This window comes from Dipteris shenzhenensis, chromosome 24, assembly GCF_047967505.1.
Source record: "Dipteris shenzhenensis isolate YYH24624 ecotype China chromosome 24, Dip_SZ_1.0, whole genome shotgun sequence".
Classification (NCBI taxonomy): Eukaryota; Viridiplantae; Streptophyta; class Polypodiopsida; order Gleicheniales; family Dipteridaceae; genus Dipteris; species Dipteris shenzhenensis.
The window spans coordinates 44296493-44317769 of NC_141619.1; the positions used below are offsets into that span (position 1 = coordinate 44296493).

The 21277-nt window shown below is 39.0% G+C and overlaps 1 protein-coding gene across 3 annotated transcripts; it reads left to right on the forward strand.

Moving 5' to 3' along the window:
- Positions 1 to 2337: 2337 nt before the first annotated feature.
- On the forward strand, positions 2338 to 7604 carry LOC147886647 (uncharacterized). 3 transcript variants are annotated; one of them, XM_087395903.1, is made up of 7 exons: positions 2338 to 2728; positions 5994 to 6088; positions 6234 to 6296; positions 6449 to 6496; positions 6592 to 6657; positions 6949 to 7009; positions 7169 to 7604. In XM_087395903.1, exons 2-7 carry the CDS (start codon positions 6011 to 6013, stop codon positions 7201 to 7203), a joined length of 351 nt encoding a protein of 116 aa, XP_087252029.1. In that variant the 5' UTR covers positions 2338 to 2728; positions 5994 to 6010; the 3' UTR covers positions 7204 to 7604. The 3 variants fall into 3 exon arrangements, with proteins under 3 accessions (XP_087252029.1, XP_087252031.1, XP_087252032.1); XM_087395905.1 differs by having other exon boundaries at positions 6595 to 6657; XM_087395906.1 differs by having other exon boundaries at positions 2352 to 2728; positions 6598 to 6657.
- Positions 7605 to 21277: the final 13673 nt, after the last annotated feature.

Below are 21277 nucleotides of genomic sequence, written 5' to 3' on the forward strand. Positions count from 1 at the left end.
ATATTACATGTTTATAAGGTGAGCATCACTTTGAAATGGTCCGCTTACATTTTACTAAGCCAATATTACATGTTCATAAGGTGACCACCACTAGCTTTCATAAAAATATTGAGTAGTCTTAATGGGGCACATGGAAAGACGACTATTCTAGTTAGAATCTATAAGCAAAGGTTATACAACTTCTGAATGCATTTTATAGATTGAATATGCTAGGGAACTTAATTTTAGATTCAATACATTTTGTAGGCTTTGAATGTTGGTATATGTGCAATGCCCACCTTTCATATGTAACCACCAATTCCATAGTGCCCTTTTGTAAGGCTCCCATTATGAGCAGAAGCCATGGTGTGAGCAGTGGACATTGGTAGGATCCTAGTTTTGACACTAGATGAGGTCTCATGGTGACCATTTGATGGTTAGGAGATGGTAGAAGAATCAAAGTACTCCTCGGGGGTTTCGGGGGCAATGCCCCCAACAGTGGGATCCAGCGCCTCCCGACCCTCGACGGTATGCCCTCCGTTGCATGCGTGCAATCATTCGTGTGTGAATTTGCCCTCGCGCACGTGATCGATGGTCGGTGGTCAATGGTCTTTGGCCGATGGCAAAAGTCAAGCAAACATGTGCCACCATCCTCGCACTTAGTAACACACTATGCTAAGTCAATATGCACGTGCCACCGCCACCCCGCCAATGTGGTGGAATTGGTCTACTACGAAGGGCTATATAAGGAGGCTACTTCTCAAGCCTCAACATCGAATGTCAATACCCCTACCTCCAGTCCTTCTCCATCTAGAGTCTATCTAGATCACCATCGAAGCTCTATTGGAGAGCGCACGGGTGGACAACACCATTAGTTGTATCTAATACGAAATTTTTATTCAGCTCTATGTCTATCCTCTTGTTATTATACTATTGTTGTTGTCAAACGATCTCTCCGCTGTATTGTACTTCTACATTGAATGTCTTGCAATAATTGAATGTTTTACATGCTTTTCCAAATCACACTTACATGACACTTTAAATACATGTGATTACCTAAGTTTGTATGTATACAAAATGGCTTAGTTAGATTAACGCCTAGCTCTATGTGTTCTGTATAATTTGTGGACACGTTGTGTCCTGACACAAATTTAGTTGAGCCATCACTCATTTGTTTAAAACCTACCTTTGACTTTAAATATTGTATCCATTTTTTGGATGTCCTCCAAAATGGCATAAAAATTGGTGAACATATAAAAATTATTTTGTCACCACTCGTTAAATCTATTTCACACTTACGTTGCTGATTTTACGTAAAAGCCTTCAAGGCTCCAACATCAAACCCATTTCATGCATAAATGTAGTATTTATTTTTTAACACAATATTTTACAATTGATAAAGCTGGTACTGTATCTTCTTGGTTAGGTCTGGAATTGTGACAAACTAACTATAAGCCCACATTGAGCCTTCACTTAATTATCTAAACACATTTCCAAAATGGGATTGCCAACAAGGATATAACTTCGCACCTATGAGTTGTACGCAAGCTTTAAAATAAATCTTGCCAACTGTGGGATACAACACGCTCCAAAGTATCACCCGTCTCATGTAATTTCCATCAAATGTAGTTTTTAGAAGGTTGTATGGAGGAGAAACTACATATACTATAACCTTAATTTCTTATGAAGATGCTTCTGATATTTAACATAAATTTTTAAACAATTTATCTTTATGGGGGTTATGCAAAGATGCTATCTTTTACATGAATTACTATTTAATCCTGTACATAGAGGTAAATTTGTATAGTTAAACTTGCACACAACGTATGTAGACATGCATCTAGCAAGTGGACACACCCATGCACATGCAAATGTAGATATGCACACGCGCACGCAACAACATACACATGCAAATGCGATGCACAAGCACATGCATATGTGGACACAACGACAACATCATCGGCACAGCACCATTTGTACATATACTAGATATTAGATTACTAAAGATAAAGAAGAAACTCATGTGTGTGGTGTGGACGAGTGCTCCATGCATCTCACTTGGAAGTCCGATGATTCCTTGAGTCTTGTTCAACTCTTCAATTTGGATGCATGCAAGGTTGGCCAGAAACAAGATGGGACGGCTGAGGTTCTCAATTTGGATGTATGCAAGGCTGCCAGAAGGAGATGGGACGGCCAAACATTACGCACCTTACACGCACGAGGAAGGGAGAAAGGGAGGGAGGGAGAGAGAGAGGTGAGGAAGGAACGAAAGAAAGAGTTGGGGGAGGTAGAAGAGGCGGGAGGGAGCGGGGAGGGAGTGATTAATGGAGCATGTGGAAAGGGGCATTGATTGCAGGGCAGGAGGTCGTGAATCTCATGCAGAAAGGCCACCATGTAAAATGTTGAAGAAGAAATTCCATCAGCAAGTTGGGCAGGAAAAGGTGGGTGCGAGGGAGAAGGCGAGGAAAGGGAAGGAGGGAGCCAGCAGGCCGTTGCTGTCGGTGTTCACGTTTTGCTTTAACCAGAGTCGGGGCCTGGGTTGGCGACCTCGCCCTTGGTCAAACGTACACGCCACAACCAGTATCAGATCGAGATCATGGTGCCTGTCTCTCTCCCTCTCTCTGTGTATATATATTGCCTCTTTCTCCTTCCATCTCTTGCACCATCACCACCTCTTTCCAGGCTCATCAACGCATCCCCCCCTGCTCTCTCTGCCGTTTGCCCCGTCCATGGACTTGCTCGACTGACGGTACCCCTCGACTCCCCTTCTTCTTCCCCTTGTGGGCTTTCCCTCCTTTTGGTCTTGCTTCGAAATGGGTCCTCTTCCTTTGGGTTTTTGTTGCTCCCCTGTAACAAAATTGCAGTTTTCCGTAGTGGGTCGTTCGGATTTTGTGTAGATCTAATGCTGTGCCTCTCTTCTGGGAAACAACACATAGGATCTGGTTGCTAACTTCCTCAGTTCCTTTACGAGAGCCTGGAGTCTGAAAATATCAACAGGAAATTTGCAGGCTTTCAATGTCCTTACTCCATTCAAACATGATTGCTCTATCCTTAACTCTCTAGCTTTGTAACAATTTCAAAAGTTTCACATTTTTTATAACGCAATGCGTAGATTTAAAGACCCTTGCGTTGACGCATTAGTTGTCCCTTAGTGAACTCTCAATTTGTGTAAAAGATCATAACGCATACATGGAATATTGCAGACCTTTATGGAGATGTGAATGTCAATTTGTGTAAAAGATCATAACGCATACATGGAATATTGCAGACCTTTATGGAGATGTGAATGCACTCAAGGGTATGCCATTCAATTTTTCTTGTTTTGGCATCCCCTTTATCCTCACACTTTCCTTGCGTGGAAGCAGCACTTCAAGGTCGGAGTATAGTTGCAGGGAGCAAGGCAGGAGGTGCAGTATATAGTTGAATGTTCTGTGTAGAAAAAAAGTCGTATTTTTAAAACAATTCCAGCTTGCACTCCGCTTGTCAAACTTCAGGATAGGCTAGCACCACAGCTACTGAGGTAATTGTATACACTCATCCTGGTGATAGGGCTTGTGCAGTAGTGACCCACTTATAAACGAAGGACTTTTGTTTCTTCATTAAGAGCTTTTATGTAGCAACCTTACAAAGCATGCATCAGCTAGCGATGGCTATTTCGGGGGGGGGGGAGGGGGCGGGGGGGGCGCGGGGGGAAGGGGGAGGGGGGGAGAGGTTGGCAGGTGCTATTGGTTGCGTATTAGGTTCATTAGATGGGGCTGTTTTGGTACCAAATCTGTACCGGTTTTAGAAGAGAGAGAGAGAGAGAGATGTAGGCAGCGGCTATTGGTTATGCATTAGGTTCATTAGGTGGGTCTGCTTTGGTACTAGATCTGTAACAGTTTTTGTGTAGCCTATTTTGGGAGAGGAGGCGATCTTGTATTAGTTCTTGTGGTGAATATCTCCTGCTTTCGCCCTGCTTTCTGCTCATTTGTGAGATATGTAATGACCTCTATTATTTTTGTGCACATTTCATCTGGTATGTTTCTCTCTTCCGTGACGACACTCTTTATGTTCCTGCCTTATTGACTTCTGAGTACTGAATTTCAATTGTAGATGGTATGGGATGGCCAAAAGTTGAGATATTTCTTCAATTACTGCGCTTTAACTAGTATAGTCTGATTGAATCAGTTCTAGATCTGATATGGATACCCTTTCTCCTTGGCTCTGATACATCGTCTTCAGCCAGAGAAGGTGACATATTTAGGGGGAAGGAATGCATTCACATATTTTGTCAAGATGGGAAGATGACACATCAGGGGAATATGCAAATGCAGGATGGGAACAGCAAATACAGGCCTTTTTGTGGAACAAGGGCATGTTTCCATTCGAGGGGAACCTGTGTGTCTCTATGTACTGTGGTATACATATGCATAAATCAGGATGGGAATGGGGAGTATGTGCCCATTGGAGAACTGATAAACATATGCATGTGCATGTGTACAATGCATTCTATGACTATTCGTGGGAAAATTTCCCATAAGAAGAGAGCTAATCTTTCTATTACCAGGTACTGCAAAATGGGACTGACTGGATATAGATTCCTCTGCCCATTTGCCTCCCAGTGGCAGGTCTGTACACCAGAAGGGTAGAATGTAAGGCTAGAACATCGGTCGCCCAGGTTGTTTGGTTGCCCCTCGCCTAAAATTTTCATGCTTAAGAGCAAGCAGCTTCCTAGATTCTCCCAGGTTGCTAAGCGATGGAGTTTGCTCCTACCCACTCCAGGCCAATGGTACCACTCCAGCTGACTCCTGTCTCTTTGGGTTACAATTTGCTTCTTAATTTCTGCACTCACTTTGAAAATGTGCCATATTGCGAAATGATATCCACACTGATTGCCAGACTTCACTTTTACAAAACCCTGAATCAGGCAGGACCTGGGGTCGAGGGAAGCACATAAGGCATGTTACCTCTATATCTCAGGCACACTTTCACCTATGATTGAGATCTACCTGCTCATCCTTCAGAGTGGCAATCCACAAGTCTGATTTTATGGAATCCTAAGGGCATGTTTGTGTCTGACTAAGCTTGTTGGTTGTTGATTCAAAATCCCTCTTTTAGGAAATCTAACAAGCTATTGGGACATGCATGCTCAAAATTGATGAGAGCAAGCAGCTTCCTAGATTCTCCCAGGTTGCTAAGCGATGGAGTTTGCTCCTACCCACTCCAGGCCAATGGTACCACTCCAGCTGACTCCTGTCTCTTTGGGTTACAATTTGCTTCTCAATTTCTGCACTCACTTTGAAAATGTGCCATATTGCGAAATGATATCCACACTGATTGCCAGACTTCACTTTTACAAAAACCTGAATCAGGCAGGACCTGGGGTGGAGGGAAGCACATAAGGCATGTTACCTCTATATCTCAGGCACACTTTCACCTATGATTGAGATGTACCTGCTCATCCTTCAGAGTGGCAATCCACAAGTCTGATTTTATGGAATCCTAAGGGCATGTTTGTGTCTGACTAAGCTTGTTGGTTGTTGATTCAAAATCCCTCTTTTAGGAAATCTAATAAGCTATTGGGACATGCATGCTCAAAATTGATAAGGTTTTCTTGGAGAAACTCGTACGCTTCCCCGGCCCCGACTGCATGCTGAAGAGATGAGCTGCCCTGTCATCATTTGCTCTGCCAGGCTCCCACTTCTGCCTGCTTATTGGCCTGCACTGCACCCCATCCAGTGAATTCTTGAGTAGCTGCTATGTTATTTTAAAATAATTATTATGTCATTGTTAGATGCTAATCTCAACCAAGTTTTTATGTATTGTTTGTCTGTTTGTGTATATGTTGATAAAGTTGATGAGCATATGCATTTAGGACAGAATCTTGGTTAGATCTCTTTTTAAGCATCCATGCTATTAGTTATGCTGGGTTTTGGTATTGTGTGTGCCCTTTGTGGGGTGCTGTTTCTTAGAGAGACTTGTCGCATGCCTGATATCTACTTACTGCTACCCATTTGTTTTTATCTGCTTTAAAGTTAAGGGAAAGTAAGAGATGGCTGACTCAGAAGAGACTAAGAAAGACGCTGCAGTACATCCAATTGAGCAGTCCATGCCTTCTGCAGAGGAGGAGGTATTTCTACGTTCTATGTTGTTTGGCTCGGAAACAGTTTTTCTTTTTCCTTTTGTAAGTAGGAGTTTCCCTCAGGAGTTGGTTCATTGACAACAAAAGTGTCCTGGAATACTTTGCTCAGGGATCTGTTTGTATTTGTCTGCAGGAAGCTGCAGTCAAAAGGAAATACGGTGGTATTCTGCCCAAAAAGCCTCCGCTGATCTCCAAAGTAAGGCGTAAGAGCTCACTAATATTTCACCTGGGTGCTTTTGCTAGATTGTGATTTTCTTCCAGTAGGTGTATAGTTACATTTTAACTAGTAGCCAATCAGATGTATCTGAATGTTGCTGAGGTTAATGTGCTAGGCTATTTGGTTTCTAGGATCATGAGAGAGCCTATTTTGATTCTGCTGACTGGGCTCTTGGAAAGGTAACCTCTTGTGCTCTTAAATTTTACATTAAAAATCGTTTGGATGCAAATCATTTTGCCAGAATCATTAACACAATCGTCTGTCCATTGACAAGAAGCAGGAAGCAAAACCTGGCCAGAAACCCAAGGCTTCGGTAGAGGAGCTTCGGCCAAAACTACAGGTGCTCCAGAGTAGTACTATTTAAACCTACTTCTTGGGAGATTGCCTTGAGTTCTAGGATAACTTGCAGGATTGGAAAGATGAGAAATTCTAGAAAATTTGTTTCTTGGTTTGTTGGTTTATTGATCAGCCGATATTTTAAGAAAGGATCATGTGATTATACGGGCATTCTTTCTTTTATAGTGGGAAACTGCCAAAATACCTAATATCCAGAACGTATTCTTGAGTGCTCTTTTATAGTGCAAGTTGCAACGATTTTTAAATTGAGAAAATATTGTATGCCTTCATGCAGCCTACGCCCCATCAGCCTCTTCCTTCAAGAAGGGCTTCTTATGCTCCCTCCGATGGTGAAGGTATGCCTCTTCATTTTGTTAACATGTTTTTTGGTGAAAACTTAAACAACTGTCTTAATCCCTTGTCCCGTTCATGGTTGTACAATTTGAAAAAGATAACAAAAAGATGGACAATATGGGCATATCCAGAATTAAGAATTGTTCTTAAATATGCGACAGATGGAACACCCGCTGCGACTGAAGAAGGTTCATGACGCCAGAGTGTACAAACTATAGTTCACAGCTTCGGGCGCTCTCATTGCATAAAAATGGTGGTAACATGGAGGACAGCTTTGTGTCAATCATTTGTGTAGATTGAGAAAAGGCTTTACTAAGTATAGTCATCCGCATTAAGGTACTTATGCAGTAACTTCGAAAGTTGTAGACACAATTCAGTCACATGCACCTAGGTATCATCGTAATAGGTTACATTTGGTCATTGGACTGCTCTGCTATTTGGGAATATGTGATTTGGAAGGTTAAGTCTACTCTGCACAACCTAACGTTTAGGTCTGTGATTGCCCCTCCTGCAAATATTTACAGCGTAGGATGATTAGGCTTCTGTGAAGATCATTTCTTCAATGAATAAAGTTTCCATACTAAATGATTTTTCTTTCATCAATCTCTTTCTGTTAGAAATATATGATAATTGTCCATCAAAGTCATGTTTGCCCAATGGATTTGGATAGTAGCTTGAAAATGGGGAAAGTGTAAAACATCTCTGAGTTTGTGTGAGTGTTTTCATAGAAGGAATGACTTTCGGAAATTCGTTGCTAATATATGTTTATGCAATGTCTCCGTTAGCAACTAGCTTGTGTTTGGTCAAACTCTTATTGAGGCTTCTTATAAAATGCAGATTTTTTTTCATCTTATCGTGGCTTCTTATAACATGCAGGAATGTTTTTGTGTATCAGAGCTTTAATTTTCTTCATCGTGTGTATGCAATTGTAACCTTGCATGGTGTAAGAAGACGCTGAAGCATCCTTTACTCGTAAATGTCTAGTTTGAATAGGGGAGTGTTGGAGATGCCATACCCATGAATGACACTGAGCTTTTATTTTTTAATTATGGAACACTAAATATTGGATCTACTACTCTTTGGACTTTGGTATTCAAGATATCAGATTGACCTTCATTCCCTGATGGTCAAGTTTTAGAAGTTAACAGCTCTTCAAATTGTATGGTTTGCCCAAATATGTTGTTGTGATGGAGATATATGGGTGTACCTTTAAGCTTCCCTAATATTATAAGAGTATCATAACTAGTAAAGCATTATCTTCAAGATGTAGTAAAAGATTAATGTTGTAGCCTTTCATGAGGAGTTGTTGCCCAAGATAACTATTCATCCAATATTTCACATGGGTCTATTAAAGAAGACGAAGTGCAACAAATGAGATGGTCCCTCAAGAAGAACTGATTCCCTTGTTAGAATCATCATCCCTATGTACTTTTAGAATTGGAACATGTGCATGATCCATGAACATGTGCAGTCTTAAGAATTGATTCACCAACTTCATTCATGAGGACATTTAAGGGCCAAAACAAATTACATCCCTACGCAATGAAATTAGCTTAACTAGATTGGGCTCTTCATATACCTAACTATGATTAGGGAAACTTTAGATGGGTTAGGTGTTGATTAGATGTTAAGAGGCAGGCTAGTTAGGCTCAATTGTCTAGATATAGCACGATTTTGAGGCTATTGAAGTTGGACATAGCCTTAGTTTGGGGCAGTTGATTTATCTACCCTTAGCCTTGTTCTTTATTTTGCCAAGTTACCCTAATGTCTTGGTTGATGTCTAGTTAATATCTAAACCACCAAGGCTCACTTGATTCAAAGGATGCATTGACCTAAAGGGCTTAATGTGGTAAGTCTACCTCGTACCCATAATTGTGTTAAAACGGCTCTTCCCTTTTGGATGAAAAGGAAGCCCTAGTAGGAAATCATCCCATCTTTTAATCTCATGCTTGTAGTAGATCCTTATTATTTGGATCAAAGTAATGTTTATATTTTTAGTTTGGCCATTAGGATGGGATGCCTAATGTACGTGAATGAGGGATCCATGGCATGACAGTGGTTCAAAATATCAAGACTAAAATCCCAATTTGAGATAATGATGAATGTAATCTTAATTTGAGATAATGATGAAGGTAAATCAAAGTGTACAATGAGTATCTTGAGTATTATATGTTTTGGTAGTTGGCATGAAATTTTTCAATTTATAGAATATGTTAACGAGCACAAGGGTGCATTTGTGTAGTTTTGGAAATAGGAATCCATGGTGATGAGCTTCCATGGCCATGATGGGATAACAATGGTTTGTACAAAGCTTGGCAGACTTACTTTTACAAATAAGTGCTTCCACATCATACCTCATATGACGCCAACGAAAGTGCCTTTGCAACTAGAGAAGAGCCTTGAAGACTTTCAAGTGAGTGGAGATCATAATTCCCTTTACTAACTACAATTATGAGGATCTTGTAATACTATAGACATGTGCATGATGAATAGAATTGACTTTCAAGTGACAAGAGATCATGATCTTGCTTCACTAACTAGAATTATGAGAATCTTGTAGTGGCACATAACTTGGTTGACTATAGATATGGGCATGATGAATACAAAGAATTTGAGCACACTTCATGGTTGACTTGAATTAGATGTAGAACTAATTGAAGATGGATGCATAGTTCTTTTTAGTTGCATACAATTGTGACCGTGCCTCAAAAGTGGAGAGCAGAATTTCATTTCTCCATCAACATCCATAGGAAAGAGACCCTTATACGTGATAGAAGAGACTCATATGTGAGAGAACAAACTTTCATTTGATTAAGTGTTTTCCTGGATGAAGTGCATCAGTTTCATTTTAGTTGTCATATTTTTTTGTTGTCATGGCGATGTTTGCCGATCCCTAACTTTGATGACATGGGACCAACTATCCACTTTGGAAGGTGAGGAAGGAACAAATGCATTTTTTTGCATACAAGGTGAGGATACAAAGGAGCAAATGTATTTTTTTGGGACGAAACTATGTATATGGCAAAATTTTGGCAACCCTAAAGATTTTTAGGCAAAAATATGGCTCCAAAATTAAAAACCATATCCAAGGATTTGACTAAAATGCAAATTTATACCTATTTTTTGATAAGTTGTTGCCAAAAACTAAACTAGACTGCTTTATACTAGGCACAAGTATATGGAAAGTGGTGTAAAACATCATGATGCCTCCTCCAAAATATATATGGATTGTTGCCAAATGTTTGAAACTTTTCTAAGGAGGGGTCTTGAAGAAAAATACATTACAAAGGATATGGTAGCATGGAGGAATCAACAAGGTGACACCTCTAGTCTTATAAGTAGTAAGTCAAATGGAAACATAAAGATGCTGAAGCCATTTCTCACATTAGAAGGACAATGGATAACTTGATGATCCCTCATATCTAGCTAGCAATCAAAAATTTGAAGCATGTAGTATTTAAAGTGCGTGCAATGTCATATGATTGTTCAACTCCCAAATTTAGTTATCCACTATGATGATGATGGAGATAGTTGACATAATGGATGATCCGAAACGTTTAATTATCAAGGAGATGTTGGATACAATTGGTCAACTGGTGGAAAAAATGCACTTGCCACGCTCCTACTAAATACGCCTCCATAAGGCCTCAAAGGTTTCATCATCAACATAATAGCCATAGGGTAAACAAATCTTATTACTTTCAATGAGATGGGTTGTTCCAAAAAAAATTAAGAGAGAAGGTGTATAGGGATGAGAAGGCCTTCCTTGCATTAGGCAAAGGTGAAGGTACTCAAAGGTCGAGGAATGGTTAGGGAAAGCTTAATGAGGGAAAGCCCAAGGATGACAAAGACTACGACACAATTCTTCTAGTAATGCTGACAATAAGATGAATAAATATGAAGAGAGAAAGGAGAACAGTGGAGATGAGGAGAGAGCTCATAGCTAGAAAGCACACCACAAATGACTAACTATATACTATATTAGTTGAAAAGAATGGATATATACATACCCATTTTCGGGTAGGCTTAGGATTTGCAACCCTCGTGCCTTTTTAGCACTCATTGTGTATTAATGCTATGCACATATGAACACCATGATGTTGAAATGAATCCTCAACATCTTCCCTCAAGATCAACATCATGATGTAGGCCTTCCCTCAAGACGATGATTATGGGGAATGGAAGAAGGATTGAACATTACATTCCATCACACCCCTTTAATGGTAATGTCCTTCCTCTGTGTCAAACCAAGAGCTTTGTCCGTGTTTCTAGAAAATCTCTTTCCCAAATGGTTTGGTAAAGATATATGCAACATTGTCTTTGTTGTCACAATGTTGCAATATGATGTCACCAATTAACAATATTTTTCTGATGAAGTGCTCTCTAACATCAATGTGCTTTGTCTTGTAGTGATATACTGGATGCTTTGCTAATGCTTGAGCCGATTGATTATCACAGGATATTGTTGTTGTCTTTGACCCTCGTCTTTGACCCATCAAAGTAACCTATTTCTGACAATAGTCTTCTGAGCCATATGGCTACCTTACACACACCTGTTGTGAGTGCCCTATATTCTGCTTCAGTTGAAGATAAAGAAATAGTTGGTTGCTTGTTTGACAACCATGATATAGCACCTTGACCAAGGAAAAAAACCTATCCTTGTGTCACTCTCTTGGTCTCATGATCTCTTGCATAGTCATTTATCACAATCCATTGCAACCTTAGATGATTCCCTATGCATTCTATTCTAAATTGTCTTGTACCTGTGATGTACCTCAAGACTCTTGGTTGCATTCCAGTCAGACTATTTTGGATTTGCCTAAATTTTGCAAGTGAACTTACTGCATAACAAATATCTAGCCTTGTGATTATTAGATATATAAGAGGATAGTACTTGTCATTGACTGTAGGCACGTGAGTGGTTGCAATCTTGCAATCTGCCACATGAAACTACTTTAGGAGGCTATCCACATATTTTTCATGGCTCATGAAAGTGCTGTCTGAGTCTCTACAAAACTCAATACCAAGATAATAGTACATAAGTCCAAGATCTTTCATATCGAACTTTGCACAAATAAGCTTGTTGATGAAGCTCTCATTGCTTCCTATCACAATCAGATCATCTACATGCAAAAGTGAAATAGTGATGTCTTCCCATTGAACTTTGTAGTAGAGAGTATCTGAGATTAGTAAAATACTTGTCAATTTTGTTGTACCAACTTCTGGGTGCTTGCTTTAGTCCATAGAAACTTTTTTTGAGTTGGCAAACCTGATTCTCTTTTCTTGGTTCAACATACCCTGTTGGTTGTTGCATGTAGATTTCCTCATCTATGTAACCATTGAGAAAACCATTTTTGACATCTAGCTGGTACACATTCCATCTATTGAGTGAGGCTAGTGATATCAAAAATCTTATGAATCCATCTTTGCTACTGGAGCATAAGCCTCATCATAGTCTTGACCGTATTGCTGTGCAAAACCTTTTGCAAATAGTCTGGCTTTAATTCTTTTAATGCTACCATCTAGATTGCACTTTACTTTGTAAACCTATTTGTCTGCAATGGCCTTATTTCTAGTGGAAGGTTGCATAGTACACTCACTCTTCTGTAATCATAAGAGCCATGATGGTAGTCATAAGATAATAATTGGTGGTTCCAATTTGAATTGATTTCCTTTCTGGGCATATATCAACCATGCTAGAGGTCTTCTTTCCCTTGTAGACCGTCTGACTTGCTGCTCTTCTCATGAATGATCCTTTGGCAATTCCTGCTCTTCTTCATCAACCATCTCTATAGGTAACTAGGACGTGACCATCTCTTGTGTATTTGATATTTTCCGTTCAGATTCTTCATCAAACACTACATCTTTGTATGACCTTTTGGCTAATGGGATCATGCAACTGGTATGCTTTGCTCTCTTCACTATACCCAATGATGATTCATTTTTGTGACTTAACATCCAACTTTCTCCGATGACCGTCATGTATGTGCGCCTCATAAGGTGACATACCCTGAATTAGTTTGGTTGGAAGCTGATTACATAGTTTGGTTTGACATATCCTAAATCAATTTCGTTGGAAGCTGATTAAACAAGTAGTTTATAGTGTGAATTGCCTCTTCCCAATATTGATTCTAAAGATGCTTCTCACTGAGGATTGCTCTAGCACTATTTGCTAAATTCCCATTCTCCTTTTCAAGAAATTGTAGTTTAGGAATTCCAAGTGCCATGTTTTGATTTCTCGATTGCATCAAACTTTTGAAATTGACATGATCATCGAAAAGTGGCCTCGGTTGTTGTTGATATGACATGGCATGCAAGTGAGGTAGTGAAGCTAGCATCCTGAACAAGAGTCCTTCCTTGACTTCATTTTCCATGAAATAATATCCTCTAGATTTGAATCTGTAGTTATGTTTTGTCACTTGTCCAACTGACAAAAGGTTCTTACTACGCTTTGTAGCATAGAGTACATCTTTGACCAATCCTTTTGTACCAATAAAATTTTTCATAGGGGCTATGACTTTCCCTTGAACTAGATTTGGTGTGTTATCAGTAGTGTAGATAACAATCTTGGGTCCTTTTAATGGTTTCATCTCTATAAACCATTCTTGATGCTTGTCATGTGCGATGATGCACCACTGTCTATGTACGAAGGATCTTGATGTGCATGGTCAACTTGATAACTGCATTCCCCCTTGGAACCACAATCAATGTCAATATACAGTGTGTTAGTCTTCTGCATATCCTTACAAGATACATTATGTTGGGCTCATTGGCATAATGACTATGACTTTGATGTCCACCGTGATGATTTCCTCTTCCACAAATATATATATATATATATAAGTTTGCTAGTTGCATAATTTTAAACATTTATAAAAATTGAAATATTTAAAAGTTAGTAGTATGCTTTTTAAAAGTAGTTGCATTTTATCATGATCCACTATATGAGATAACCCACTACTTTGGAGTCTTCATCAACCCTAGCATTCAACTTATTAAGTCCCTCCCTTCGGGGTTGAAATTGTTACCACTAGCTACAAGAATAATAGTTTGTTCTACAAACTCTTGTAAACTAGTCTTTGGAGTTTTGATATTAGCTTGGTGTTTCCATTGTGCTCAAGTTAGTTGGACCATCTTGTAAGGAACATGTTGTATTGTTAGTGACAAATTAACATTAATGAATATAAACATTGTTGTCACATATAGCCAAAGGTGACAACCAAATTTAAACATGAAAATATGAGTTTGAATGATTTTAGATTTATACTCATTTTTCATGTTGGTGTAGCAACAATGACAATGCATGCCAAGATAGAGTACAATCGTCTCAAAACTTTCTTCTATTTCCTAGTGAGATGAGATTTACAATCAAATTGGGAAATATTGTGAACTGGACTCATAATATCTAAAATAACATTGGGAAAGTTTACAATCTATTTAATGTAGCTAATAACATTGTGTTTGTACATGATATGACATCATCTCTCACCTTGGAAGCTCGAAAGTGTTAGCATCATTTCTCACCTTAGTGTGTGTGGGGTTACAAACCTTAATAGTTGTGATTTAGGAGTTATGGTTAAGTACATGCAAATATTCAACATGCAAAAATTTTAGAGGTGATTGAGCATTGCTTCTTGGTTGGTGCTCGTCACCTATGGTGACCCTCCCTTGGTGGTATGTAGCTCACTAATATTTACCTTCTCATAGTAATGATTATGATTTATCTATGTAGCAAGCCTTGCAAAGTGAATGTGAGTCTTTTCTGTATGAAGCTATGTGAGATCCCATAAGACCTGTGTGTGGTTAAAATGTGCAAGATATTTATTTCATAACTGTATTACACCATAGCTTATGTTTCTTATTGGACCCATCTGCTCCCTTCTGTCACTCTACCTTGCAACCAACGTGTGACTCCTTGACTCCCTATGGATGCTTTTCAAGCACTATGCCTTCTATTCTTTGATACAATTTGAACTGCTTATAAAAACCAAGTCACCAATCCATTTCCTTATCCTTAGAACTTCAAGGTTTCATCCAACGAAGTCCTTGTATAGAAAAGTTTTTATCACTTAAGGCTCTTCTTTTCATTAAACCCATTATAATTCTAAGCTGTTGACTTCAAAATATCCACATGATAAGATAAATATACATCCCTACTAGACTCAAAGCCTTCTTATTCTCTAAATATGAGGCTTGCATTTTCTCTAGCTTTTGATTGTTTGCTAGCTTCTTCTTCGATCCAAATACAACCCCCCACAGACCTTTTTGCATGAAAAGGAGGGGGGGAAAGCTGCCTAGGATTTAAAGAATAAGAAGGCTTTGAGTCTTCTAGATAGAGCCTGGGATTTAAATTTCTTTTATCATGTGGATATTTTGAAGTCAACAGCTTAGAATTGGAAGACCTTGGGAAAAAATTTTGGTTCAAGTGTCAAAATTCAAAGATTATGCTAAACCAGGAGCTCTTTGCTTTTCAAATGGAGATGGAGACTCCTTGGCAATTCACCTCAATAAAATGCAATCTATAGTCAAACGGCTTCAAGCACTGGGAGTGCAAGTGGATGATGTGATGACGGTAAGTCTATACTCCTCACACCAAGGTACAATGAGGTAGTTACCATTTTGAGAGTTAATTAAACTTTCATGATGTCATTGCCATGTTAGAGGAGAGTGAAAATGAGTACAATAGGGATAGGAGAGCAAGCACACATCATCAAAGGAAAGAGGAAAAGAAAAGACAATGGAAAGAACACCTTGGCAATCTGTGATTATTGTGGTCATGAAAGACATGAAAAAAAATTACTGCTAAGAAGAAACCTTTTGACAACAAATACTGCTAAGAAGAAATCTTTTGACAATAAAAACAAAGAAGAGATTTTAATATCGCCTCGACAGCTGTTGATGAAGACCACAGGACCATTTTGCAGGATTGATTCAATATGAAGCACCACCAGTGATTGGCATTGACATAAATTATGATTTTTGAAGAATGCTTTTTTGAGTTCTTGGTGTGCCTATAGTTTTTGGTTCTTATAGCCTTAAGCAATGTCTTGTTTTGTTCTCCCATACTCTATTTCTAGGGGGTATTGTTAGAATTTCTGGTGTTGTAAACTTCATAGGGGTGTGCAACTCTGTAAGCTATAGGAGTGGTGGGAAATGCCTCGATACTTGGCATGAGTACATGCAAGTTTAGATGTGGATTTCTTAAGACAACTTTTCATGGTTCTGGTTCCTTTCTTATCTTTTAGTTGGTCCGTATTAGATACCATGAGAGTTGAAAGGGATGCATTTGCCTTGTTACTTAGTGAAGAGAGGAGAGTGGAAATGAGTACATCAGGTAAAGGAGAGCAAGCATTTATCATCAAAGAAAAGAGGAAAACCAAAGACAATGGAAAGAAGGCCTTGGCAATCTGTGACTACTCTGGTCATGGACATGAAAAAAGTATTGGTATAAGAAAGCTTTTGACAATAAAAGCAAAGAAGGAAGAGATGCTAGTAGCAGCTCGAAAGCTTGCATGATTGATGAAGACCAAGGGACCCTTTGTAGGATTGGTTCAACATGAACCAATGCTAGTGATTGACATTGATGCAGATTATGCTTTTTGAAGAATGTTTTTTTGAGTTCTTGGTGTGCTGACAATTTTTTGTTTTGATTGAGAGTGCTCATTTACTACTATGAAATAAACTGACTCTGCAAGATGAAGTCTAATAGTAGATTTTTCTAATGCACCCAACTCATTCCAATCATCCTCATACATATTTGCAGGCTTAGCTTCAATCCCTGCCAAGGGTTTAATCTGCTTCTTTTGAATAAGCACATCCCTTATTTGTTCTTTCCACAAAGAAAAGTTTGTCCCATCAAACTTTTTAATGCTAAAAAACTCCTTTTCAAACATGGAAGAGGATGCCATGATGCAAATGAAGCAAAAATCCCAAATGCTAGTGCCTACAAGAGACAATCACACTAAATACCAGGTGCACCCAAATGTGTATGCCAAATAGAGTGAAATATCACCAAAACTCATGTCTCAAAGCATCTGACTCATGTGCATATACTATGCATCCATATGAGCAAATCTGGCCCAAAAGAAAATGCCAACTATAATGGCAATCCAAAATGCCAATAAGTGCCAAATGACTCAAGCATAAACACCGTCCACTGGCATATGCATTAATAATATCTCATCCAAGAGAGCATAGCACTATCAGTGCATCACCTGCAATGTGTCAAAGTTGTCCCTCAGCATAAAATAGCATCCATGTGCAAAGTGTCCATAAAAATAGCATCCCACAAGGCAATTCGGGCCTATCAGTGCATCCAATAAGGACCACAATGCATCCAAATGGCCTATAAATCATCCACTGCAACCCAATGCACACTACAAATGAGCGTACACACTGCTCAAACTGTAACCAGAGTGATCTGCATAAGGTATGCTCAAGAAATCATAGTCCCACGGTAATGACTGCTACTGAAAATAGAACCTAAGATGCCTCAAAACATGGGCGCCATTGCATAATCGGACTTAGCAAGAAAATCTGCAAATATCTCTCTTCTGTCGGAACTCCAAAATCCCAACCGATGAGTGAGAAATGGGAGTCAACACTTATCCACTGCCATGTGGCATAAATCTAAGGTTTCAAAACCTTAGAATGAAAAATGCATAACAGAGAGACGAAATCAAATACACAGAGATTTATAACTCTGAAAATCCTCCACTGAATCACGTAAGAACTAACAGGTAGGGGTTTTTGGGCATCCCAAAAGCAATGGGACAGACGGTTTTGGAAACCGTGGTCTCAATCACTGGGTCCAACACACGGACTGAAAAACGTTTTTGGAAACAGAGCTATTTGTAAACTCCACCGGAGTGCAAATGATGAGCAACATAGAAGTTTTAGGACCTCCTGAGTCCACCGGAACTGACAGATCTCCAAATGGTTACTCCAAACTAGAGTTCCAACACCCGGGCAGAAAAACGCAGAAACTGACACAGTGAGTCAGAAATCCAATGAAATGATCCCAAATTCAAGAATGAAGGTATTTCCAAGCTCCTGAAGTGAAGTGGACACTAAAAGTAAGCAATAGTTGCCTCTACAAGTCAATACGGAGTCTCTGTCATCGAACGGAATAGGAAAAAGCTCAAAAAACGACTTTTTCTTTGAAAACACTTAACAGGCTCTCAAAACCACTTCGCAAAACCAAAGTGACTTTTCCAAAGGTTCCTCCAAGGTCTCTACACACTCGGATGCAAGTAAAGTCACCCACAAAGCTTCCCACAGAGCTTCTCCTTCCTCCCATAGAGCTGCTGAGCTTGAAGCATTCACACACGCTTAGCTAGATCACCCAGGCTCTGATACCAGTTGAGAGTGCTCTCAACGGAAGCAAGAATGGAAGAGGGGGAGAGAGAAACAGAGAGCCACACAAGTTTTGTGGGTGCAGAACACCTTAATCTTCTTTTTCATTCATTTATATATGTATTTGAGTATTGTACATAACCGAGGTAAAGGCACAGTGACCTTTAACCCCCACATTGATAGTCTTATAGTATTATTTAGCACAGTCTTTTTTTGTTCTCCCCACTCAATTTATAGGGGGGATTGTTAGAACTTTGGTGTGGTAAACCTTGTCAGGTGTGCAACTCTCTAAGTATAGGAGTGATGGAAATGCCTCGACGCTTGGCATGAGTGCATGCAAGTTTAGATGTGGACTTCTTAAGGCAACTTTTCATGGTTTCGATTTCTTTCTTACCTTTTGGTCGGCTTGTGGACTCCATGATAATTAAAAGGGATGCCCTTTGGCAGCAGCCTAGAGATGTCTTGTAGCTGGTCAATGGATCAAGGTGGCCTAGAAGGATTGGCACATGTTGTTGGTAAGAGCTGTCCTTTAAAGCCAATATGGAGGTGTCACCATGGCATCTATATATGCAGAGATGGAGCCGCTCTATGTAGTGTGAGCGTGGTGGCACTTGAGCTTCTTGTGAGGAAGTAATCTCTCTCGAATGTGTTGTGTGTGTTGCAACAAATCAATTTTGGCCCATGTGGATAAATCTTTCTTGATTGTATGTTTTTCCTAGTGTTACTTTCTTTCATTTTATGTAGCTAGGGTATAGGGTGTTAGTTGAGGGCCTTTGTGGCTTCATGTTTGATTTTTTTACATGCTTTATAAATGTCTCTTTGAGTCCTTATTAATAAAGTCATGTTTGGTGTCATTTCATCTTGGATCTTTTTCTGTGAGCATGTCTTTTAGTTTAAAGTTGAAGTAGGATTTGTACTTCGAATACCAACACATGTAAGAAATTTGAGAAGAGAACTTAGAATTACTTTGAAGCATGAACATGTCTCTCACTATGTTGATGTCATTGAAGTTATAGAACTTTATATCCTCTCAAAAGAACATGCTCTACAATATAGCTAGATTTGAAAACACCCAAATGATGGCAAAACAAACTCCTGAGAGCTATTTTCCTTACTATGGAGAACTTAAACAATAGAAAATAAATTGAAGAAGACAAAGACATTGTTATCAACAACTCAAAGCTTACTACTTGGAAACTCAAATCTCAACCATCAGCTCTTTAGCTTAACCAACATTCATTTTCTTGCAATTCTCCTCCATTTCAGTGGCTTACTTTTGCATCTATTAATCAAGGTTATCATTTCTCATGCACATTCTTCACTACAATTCTTTGTTACCAAGTACTACATTAGATGGATTTTCTTGCTACTTAAATTAAGAATAATGATTGGTAGTAATTGATTCCATCTAGAGCAACTTGATTATCTCTTTCCTTCCTTCCATTCTCCAGAATTTCCTATACCAAGGCGTTCTTTTTGTTATTTCATCCCCACAAGTCATCCCTTGACAAAAGTATTCTAATGCAAAATTGGTGTCTCTATTTAGTGTCCACCCCAAATCTCTATGTTGGGCTTTGAATTCTGCTCTCTCAAGATGTAGAGTGTAATGAAATAACAAGGAATGCAACTTCTCCTTGTTCAATGCCAATTTTGTCACATTTGCTTCATAGTCTACAGATTTTATTTTTTTCTTGATACTCCCATACTACCTTTTGTCATGCTATATCTTCTCACAAATGTTTTTTTGCAACTCCTTCAAAAGTTATATGTACCTTTGGATCACTTCTTTCCATGCTCGACCTTCTTCTGTGCAATCTTTACTTCAACATTCTATATCCCCTCTTTTCAACATTCTTCTTTATCTAGGGTCACCAAATGTATTGACACTGACACCAAAGAGCTTTTCCTTTGTTACATCCTCCTTATTAGCATTGGGGTTTAGTTATTTGGTCACTCATTCCTCTCACCTACACATATCAATAGTTCTTGGCTCTATGAAGGAAGCATTCCTATTCTAGATGTGCCATGAAGTAGGATTGCTACATTTCATTAAAATGAGCTTAGAACTACTTCTCACACTCTATTTTAATACACATTTTGTATTAAAATAGGTTGCCGAATTCTTAATGAGAGTTGCAGAGTCTTGATAGATCTTTTATTGGTTAGCCTTACATGTGATAACATTGTTTCTTGATGCTTTTGCCCTTATATTAATAAAATCTTACCAAAAGGAGAACGTTCTAAGTCTTCCAAAAATTCAAACGTAAAAGATTAATTTCTTTTTCCAACAAAAGTCATTGAAAAATCTTATCAAATCAATCGTAGCTGTCCTCTACATGATTCATTACCCCTATAGCTCCTTATTAAAAGATTAAAATATTTTAGATATTGAGGGGCATCATTTTGCCTTTCAAATCCTAAGGGGTCCAAACGGAAATGATTCCAAATGAGGCATCAATGTGATTTATGTACCCCCATTAAATGAAAAGTGAAAAATAAACATGAGGCGTCACTATGAATATTTCTTTTTTGCATATATATATATATATAGAGAGAGAGAGAGAGGGGGGGGATGAGGGGCGAGCAATCTTCATACAATGAACTTGCAACATTTTCATATAAAATATTTTCTAAATCTACAAAATTTTAATGTCTTGACTGTATTTTCACAAAACTTATGCAATGCTTGAGAAAGCAAGAATGTAAATCACATCATGTAGCCAGCCTGCGCAAGTTGCCTACGTCGAAGACCATCGAATCCACGGCTTTCAGAACGACACCATGCCGCCTTCCGATTGATTGCCACTGTCCCTTGGGCCAACAGCAGGTACGTTGCAACTAAAATTATGGCCACAGGAAGGGACACAAGGCTTGACAACAGGAGTAGCGGGAAAAGCATGATTCCCGCACCTGCA